Raw genomic sequence first — 9,009 nt, 5'->3', positions numbered from 1 at the left:
ACAAAGTTAGAACTGTAAAAACCCACTACGACTAGTCCTGAACCAAAGTGTTTGTTTTATGTCGGGCATGGGTTTCACACTCTAGACTGACAGAAGATACATATTTTGCTTTCCTCTACAACTCCAAAAGAAGCTAATCATGAAGCCAAATGAGAACCCGACTTAATGGTTTGTGAGGAAGAATACTTAAGTGTGAATCCGGTTAGTACCTATTTAATGCAATGAGGACACATGAATAAAACTGCCCTCAGAATGAAAAAAAGAAAAAAAAAATGAAGCAAAAGAACTTAAGAACCCATACCAAAAGTAAAGCTAATGCAGTATTCTGCCTCTCCGTGCTAAGTCCCAGAAAACACTCAACTTTGTAGGGTTGAAAATATAAACCAAACAACCTAATTTTCCCACAATGTCGTTCTGCAACAGCCACTATGAATTTGGATAAACCGTTCCTGACTGGGTTTGTAACCACCCCTTAAGGTTTATTACAGACATGGGGGAGGGGTGGGCAGGTAATGAGTCCTGCAGAGTATTTCTCACTGTGCACAATATATTATTCTTCATGTTTTAAAACTACATCTTCAAACTTAAGAAAAGACTCCTTCCTAGTCCTAGGGCTCAAGGTATATGATATAATGCCAGTTAATGCAAAGTACTATAAAGAAAAATAAGAGGCGTGTGGGTGGCTCAGTTGGCTAAGCATCTGACTCGTGATTTCAGCTCAGGTCATGATCTCAGGATTGTAGATGGAGCCCCAAGTGGGGCTCAGCACTGAGCGTGGAGCCTGCTTGTGATTCTCTCTCTCCTTCCCCCTCTCTCCCTGCCCCTCCCCTGCTCACATGCGCATGCGCTTGTGCTCTCTCTGTCTCTCCCTCAAAAAAAGGAAGAAAAAGAGAAAGAAAACAGGCTAAGTGGACTGTGAATGACAAAGCATGGCAAGAAAGGCCTGTTTGGTGTGATATATTCTAACAGAGACCTATGCCATACAACTATCTGCGGGAAGCATAATCCAGGCAGAAGGAATTGAGTAAATGCCCAGGGCAGGCAGTTGTGTTGCAAGTTCCAGGAAGAGCCGGAAGCAGAAATCTGGAGAACAGTTAGGGCTGGGGGGGGGGGGGGGGGGGGGGGGGAGGGCGGGAAGCCAGAAATGAAGGCAAAGAAGTTGTCAGGTTGACCACATGAGTGTTCAGGACTTTAAATGTGAAGAAAGCTATTTTTGACTTGAGAGCAGGCCTGCTCAAGAGTCTTTCAGTAAATGCTTAAAGAAGTACAAAGAATGGATACTCTACAGGAAAAAGAGGACAAAGACTATTTTGCTGAGTTTTGTGTGGAGAAATGTCTGTTGAAGAAGCGAGTGTCTCTTCCAGAAAGGAAGGGAGAAAATGTCCAGTGCCCATTGGAGCCAGCATTTGAATTTCCAAGACCCCTCCATTTACTGCATACAAATATAAAGATAATTTTTAAATAACAGAACACAGAAGCCAAAATATGACACATTTTCTTTTTATTTAAAATAGAGCTCTATATGCTTCACAGAAACAAGTGCAAGGAGTGATTGATGTATTAACTTTGCCACTTTACAAAACAATACATTTTCAGAAATGCATACATAAAAATATAACATTTAGGCAGATAAGTATTTACATTGGAGGCAGCTACAGTCAGTTATGCAATAATATTTTAAAAGCTTTAAAACAAATACTTTTATGACTTGCTGTTGGGAAAGTTAAAAATTTTGGTATGAAGGCTATCACTGAGTTCTTACTAAATTCTAAAATACTATTATTTCTAAACAAAATAAGTATATATATTACTATAAAATGCATATTTCCATAGACTAGAAGTTAATGAAATATCTGAATATTATTCATTCCTCTTTGGAATTTGGGATTCTTTTCAGCTTCAACAATTAAAATTACAACTATTAAAACTGCCATCTGCATTTTTTATACAATTTATTGCCCAATTCTCACTTTCAAACCTAATTTATTTCTTTATATTCCTTATATACATTCATTTGGGCCTATCTGTTGAAGGGTAATATCTTTTTACATACCTATGAATATTAGCCAGCTTACAATAAGTCTTTACAACAATGATTCTTTTCACAGTAGTTCAAGAGTTCAAGGCATGTTTTGCAATGTCAAAATGCAATGGTTTTGACATTTGTAATATGTTCTTAGGTATAAGAAAAGTCACACTACCAAAAGAAAAGTATAATTAGTATTAGTACTTTGAAAGTCAATCCAAAATTCTTTTTTTTTTTTTTTTTGAGATATGAATCTAATTTTCTGTTTTTAGGACATTTTAAAACCTGACACACAGATTGCATTTGAATAATTTTCTCCAGCGTAGGGTCAGAAGAGTACAAGAACTTGACACTGGTCATTGTCGAAATGAACTACAATTGAATATTTTGGGTCAGATACACTTTATATGCTGAGAAAATAAAAGTTGGATGTTTAGAGAATATCTTAATTACTTATCTTTAGTGTACTGAAAGAAATGAAGATATTAGTAAATCTCATTTTATACCCGCATTAGCTAGACAGACTTTAGGCATGTCATTGCCTCTTTATAGGCAAAGTCAATAACAGGTTTGCACATGAAAGGAAAACTCAACGGGAATATTAAATGAGGTTCCACATGTCTGGCTGCAGATTGTCTGGGTTGAAAATTAAATCAACAGAATACACATACAATCTCTTTTGCTCTCTTGGAAATGCCAGGATGAGAATCTAAAGAATTTTTCCCCTAAGTTCTCTAGTCAATTTATAGATGTCAAGAAGCATTTTGAAAATGTAATTCTCGTTTTCTTGAAGATATACAAGCAGGGCCCTTTTTCTGAAGATATATAGCATAGAAGGTGCTTTTCTGAACAATATAAAAATATTTAAGTTGAGGAACCAATTGCAGGTTGGATTTCGGCTCCTACCCGCCTCTCAGCTGAGAGTATTTGTGCAGACATACCCAGCTGGGTCTGGTGACACTCAGTATAAGGCTAATTTCCTAATACATTCCTAATATCCGAATGCATTCATACTCATAGTGGCTCTGTTAACATTCAGGTTCATGTAGTCCAAGGTAAAAATCTTGCAGTTAAAACTATTACATCTGGAGGGAAATTTTTCTTATAAAACATGGACCAGTGATAAGAAAATATAGCCATATCTGAATATATTAAAATCTAGGATGAGGCAGAGTGCATATTTTCCCAAATGTTGTGTTAACTTACAACTGAATTAAAAGTATCCTGGAAGTTCTTAATAGAGGGATTTTAAAATGGGGATTATTACTTAATTTCCATACAATGTTAGGTTATAAAGCATATGGCATAATGGCTTCATTTTAAAAGATGGCCAAAGCAAAATAAAGTGCTTGTATGAAACAGCAGAGATAAATTTAGCAATCACATTATGAGACATGTATTTCACATTCTCTGTCCAAGTCATCATCTCTGAAGTGGAATCTGGCATTAAGGCAAAAGTAGACATTCCTTATATGTTAGCTAAAAGCTAGAATATAACTACACTGGTAGTCTTTTTAAAACTTAAAAGAAAATCTTCTCTGCCATTAGCAAATACTCTCCTTATTGTGCCAAATGAAAGATCACTGGAAAAGGCACGAGACAAAACCTCTCACACGTGGGTATGGCACATTAAAATCATTTTAGGAAGTTCTGTGCAGAGCAATCTGAACATGAGCTAGAACACCTAAAAGAACAGGAATTACAGAGTGATTGGAACTGATATCTGGCAAAGAGGTTTTTTGTTTTCGTTTTTTTTTTTAATTTACCAAAGAAAGTGAACGCCAAAGATAAACTAATGAGAAGTTGAGAAGAGAGAAGACGATATGCTACTAGCCATGGTCTGAAAGTCAACTACGAATCAGCTCTCATTCCCCATCCCAGGCGTAAAAAGAACAATCCCTACAGAAAGGGTGAAAAAATATAAAAAAAAAAAAAAGAAGCAGGAAGTGTCTCTTACCATTCCTTGCTACTTGCACTAAGAAATTCTACATTTTCACAGTTCCTAAATTTTATTCAGCACTCAGTGGTTGCCTACCTAGCTTGACAGCTATTTTACCACTCTTCCCTGGCCTGTTAGAGTTTTTCTCACTGACCTCACCATGAGTGAGCAAATTATTTTAGCAGAAACAAAAAGAGAAGTGAGATTTGGTCATCATCACTAAATGGCACGTTATATCAGTGCACCTTCAAGGTAGGTTTAGATGCAGGCTAATGATTTTTTAATTAGCAAATGTTGAATGTGGTAGGGCCGTATGGTGGGTGTCACCACTGGGTTTTCCTATTAGTTCTAATAACTAGCAGTCATTTATCTCTGATCCTTGGTTTTGTCATCTATAAAATGTTGGGAATTGAATTATAAAGTCTCCTGCATCCTTGGCATTTTCCAAATTCTGGTTTTTGTCTGTGACACACCTGAAATAATTCAGACCACCAAGGGATTCTCTTTTATTAGGAGGCTAAATAATTAGAACGGTTAAGGTAAACAATAGTTGGTTGCTTTTTAAAATTAGGGACTAAAGATAATTTTGGAAGAGAGTAAGGGAATATTTTAAAAGGAGATGAGAAAAATAATGGAACATAAAAGTAAAGCTAGAGAGAAAAAAGAATGTCAGGTATCTGAAAATGTGCATTAAGACACTTTGAAAAAAATGCCTATTATAGAAATTCTATTTAGTATTACCACTTTAATGAAATTTTTGTATTCCAACCGACATTTTTTTCTGTTTAGAAGAAGCCCTCAGAAGGAAAGGATTACTGTCTTCACTAAATAGCGCATAACATCCATGCAACGTATTACCTTATGGAGGGAGCTAATACAAAGCATTGTCAAACAGACCAGCATGTTTTACAAAAGAAGAGATATTTAGAATATCTTTGAAAACCACAATGATGCCATTTTAAGACACTAATTCTTAAATATTTCTAAGTTTTCTACGTTTCTAAATTTATTTAAAGGAATGCTTGTTGAAGACATCAACTGCCATCAACTTGACTCATTTGCTACTGTTGCTTTCTTAATTTCCTGTTGGGAAATAAAACGTCCATAATTTAAATAAATGTATTGAAACAAAAAACATCTCCATATTTATTTTAAATAAATAATCAAAAAGTACTCCCTGCTAAACCATTTTAAGTTGAACTTTGTATAATGGCGAACGTGGGCTCCCTGCTTTCAGATGATTTGCTCAGTAGGTTCCCTGGTATTTTTACGTAAACTCTAAGACAGCCCTGAGTTTTCTCTGCCCCAAAAAATCACATGGTGGCAAAATTCCAGCACAGTAGTAGTTTTGTTTAATAATTCCCACTAAAGTAGAAGTATTAAGAATAATAAATTATTATGGAACTTGCAACCTAATGAATCTATCACAGATCCTCGTTTTAAGATAAAAGCTGATTTTGAAGTCTTCAGACACTGCAACCAGGTTACTATTTTCATACAATCATGGAAATTTAAAATGCGAAGTTAATTGAAAGTATAAAGATGAAAAGCAAGTGCTATGCCTAAAATAGTGCACGACACAGTCATGTTTCACTTCACTTTCAAGTCAGAACATAAATTAACAATTCTAGATGTGACATGCCAAATACTTTAGACATAGAAGAAAGCACACAAGCACACAACAGAATCTTTACCAATTACACACTTAAATGTGTAGCTTAAAGGCAACAAGTTCATGCTGTAATATTGACGACAAATAATGTTTCCCTTATTTTAAGGAAGTGATGCTGCATAGAAACTCTGTCACCACTTTGTACTGACATTTCATAAATAGCATTCCCCAAGCTTCAAATTATACCCAAAGTCAAAATATTTGAAAGGAGTAAAGAACAATGACACATTGAGCCTATGAAAAATATTTTTTGCTTATAACACAATTCAAATGAAATAAATACTACACAATGATACTTCATCAAAAACAAATAATATGAAGTTTAACAGTATAGGTATATACAATAAATTTGTTTTATGTTCTAAACTTTACCCTATTTTTGTAAGTGCATATTTTGTATTTATAATCGTGTTGAGAGTTGAGAGAAATTAGAACTTTTAACTTTTCTTTTAATCATTTTTGTTAACCTACCTCTTTTCTTAAAAAGTGCATCTGGTGATTGAGATGTAAGACTAGTTAGAAGCTACAGTCAACCAACATGAAAACAAGAAAAATGTCTCAAAAGGTAAAGATTCCTCTAGAGGAAAAGTTGAACCAAAAAAATATGGAATCATATTCGGACACCCTCAAATAAATTATAAAACACAGTGTCAAGGAAAATTGGGGATGTTAAAACATTCTCTTAAAAATTAAATAAGTATATTCACCCAATATAAGTGAATAAAACAGGAGATATTATTCTTGTTTATTTCGACAACCATGTAGCTATAGTATAACTAAAGTAAATAAATAATTTCATTCTCATATATTCATAAACAATCTCTGAGAAATCAAGGTAACAAGCACAAACAAGGTTACCCCTTCACGTAAGCTCTTTTTAAAATCCCTTCACATAGTCACTTTAAAAACTGATGTCTGCAATAACCAAATGAAGATACTTTCTAAATGTTTTGCAAATTGAAAGCAATTTCAGGAACCCACTGTCTTACAGAACTCAAGACTTCCTACTTTGTATTCTATTTGTCAATTTATTTCCTTCCCCCCAACCCAACACCTACATCCCTGTTCCCATTTCCAAATTGGCTTTTAAAATCCTCAGGGGCAGAACGTATCCATATTTTCTCTATTGGCCCCAATATTGTGGCAATGAAGATATGGGGTCCCCTATCTTATTTAATGAATGGATAACTGCATGAATGACAGTGCCACAGGCATCAGATTTGGACCTTCGATATCTGATCCCAGTCAAACGAAGATGGGTTCAGTAACATATTTCCATAGTGAAATGAATTATAACCAATAGATTGTGCTCTACATGAAAATACATAGATATATCCTTTAGAACACTTACCCAAGTTATGCTTTGTAGAACACTAAAATGTGGGACAGTAAAAAGGTCTGCCCTGTTCTTAATAAAAAGGGTTCCAAGGTCAAATAATTTGGGAAATCTAATTCAAAGAAATTCAAGTAACATCTCTTAATGGCTATATTCCTCAAAGCACATGATATACTAATGTGCAGTATCACTTTCTAAGAATCTATCAAAGAACGGTTTTGGCCTTGGAACATCTCAACAGAAGCGTGTTCTAAGGAACAGAGTTTAGGAAGCAGTGTTTTAGGACAACAAAAGATACCATGTTAAATCTCCTTTACCAAAGCAGAATTACAGATTTGAAGGAAATACTCAATGTTTCATGTATTATTCAGAATTCATCACTTCTGTCTCCACAGGAAGTAAAATAAAGCCAAAAGTATCATGAGGCTTCTTCTGCATCTACTTGCTCATTTTGAAAGAGTAGGGAAATATCTATTTATAGTTACTGAAGAATTTTCTTAATTTTTCTCAAAACATCTCCTGCTTTCGTCTTCCCTCTGTTCTAAGTGTGTATGTACAAAAGTAGTAGGGACCTCTGAAATAAATCTGAAAGACATCTTCTAACAATGGATCTATATGCCCGATTAATCTCTGGAAGTACGCAGAAAACATTAATCTTTATCTAACAAACAGGTGGACTATGAAATTTCCATGAGGAAAATGCCAATGAATATTGTCAGAGTTCATGCAGGTCCATTATGATTGTGCAAAATGACCCGATTTGTCTTCTGTTTGACTAGACCACGAATACCACCATGAAAGATGTTGTTTCTGCATAGGGAGAAAAGAACTACACAGATTTTAAGGGAAAGGAGGAAGTTGGCTAAGTCTACAGATTATCACAAGATTTGGACCAAGGTCCAGTGCCACCACTAGCTATGTGACTTTTGGGATTTCTCAGTGTCTCAAGCTGTCAGATGTCTCATTTGGAAATGAGAGGAAGTAAAAATTTTAGTGGCTTTCACACTGTTGCGGGGCTGCTGTGGTAGAGGCTTATGGAGAGCAGGGCACTGGGAAGAGACAAGGCCAAGGAAGTGGCTACTTCTGACCTCACTTTCACCTTCTAACCGAGCGGCTCCCCTTTTACATGTTTTAGACACTGAAGTTCAGAGCAATATTTACTTTTTTAAAAGATCCTTCTTAATTAAAAAAAAGCGAAAACCACAGATTATATCATCTAGAGTTCTGCTGAGATGTAATGTGCTCTAGTTCACATTTTTAATGAAACTGTTTTCGTCTCAGGAAAAAAAATGCTTTTACATTTCTTTTTCTTCATTCATGTGCTCTTGATTCAAGTAAAATAAAACCTTAATGGCTTGTATTATTTTTATATAGCTTATTTTACATTTTTGTCATATCTTATTAAACAAAAAAGATGAATCGATGTGTTGCTTTTCAAAATAAAATTAAAGACAACACAGAGATGGGATGAAGTCGACTCCTGCCCATGCTTGACTTTAGAGTTATTTTTCATGCTGCCTTTGGGCTCTTAAATACTGTCCTGCATTATCTTTGAGGTAGAACAACAACAAAAAAAGGCAACAACATTCACATAAAGAGGGAAAATGAGAAAAGAAAAGCTGTGAGAGACTTCTTTTTAACACAATTATCATCATTAGGCTTTGCAGTCTTCTCTCACACAAAGTTGAGAAATAGTCTTCTTAATACGAAGGGCGGTCAGGCGGGCTGCCCCATTGGCATACCAACACTCACGCATTATTCTCCCCATGACTCGGAGTGCCTTTAAAAGAGAAAAATATCAAACATGTTAGCCCATCACATAAGCACAGTACAAGAGAAGTATAACCACAAACCCAGGAACTGATGCTAAGCTCTGAAGAAAATCGTAAACTTAAAACAATATGAAAAGATAAGGACGCAACCTCCTTAAAAATCCAGTCAAAACACACACATTAACATTAGAGAAACTAACTTTTCGTTGAAAGTGCAATCCATTGATTTCTGGGAATATGGAAAAGTGGCCAGTTTTTAAAATC

General features: G+C 35.2%; 1 protein-coding gene across 2 annotated transcripts in view; it reads right to left on the bottom strand.

Annotated features, from left to right (window-relative positions):
- Positions 1-1,484: 1,484 nt before the first annotated feature.
- ACVR1C (activin A receptor type 1C) overlaps positions 1,485-9,009 on the bottom strand; it is an 80,798-nt gene continuing 73,273 nt past the window's right edge. For both annotated transcript variants that reach the window (XM_053908642.1, XM_053908641.1), the window contains exon 9: positions 1,485-8,753. In XM_053908642.1, coding sequence (XP_053764617.1) covers positions 8,628-8,753 — 126 coding nt within the window. In that variant the 3' untranslated portion in view covers positions 1,485-8,627. The remainder of the gene's footprint in view (positions 8,754-9,009) is intronic.

Source organism: Panthera pardus, unplaced genomic scaffold (genome assembly GCF_024362965.1).
Source record: "Panthera pardus isolate Hobbes unplaced genomic scaffold, ASM2436296v1 HiC_scaffold_10, whole genome shotgun sequence".
In the NCBI taxonomy this organism is placed as follows: Eukaryota; Metazoa; Chordata; class Mammalia; order Carnivora; family Felidae; genus Panthera; species Panthera pardus.
Note: the sequence above shows the minus strand (reverse complement) of the source record. Positions and strands in the feature narration are given on the sequence as shown.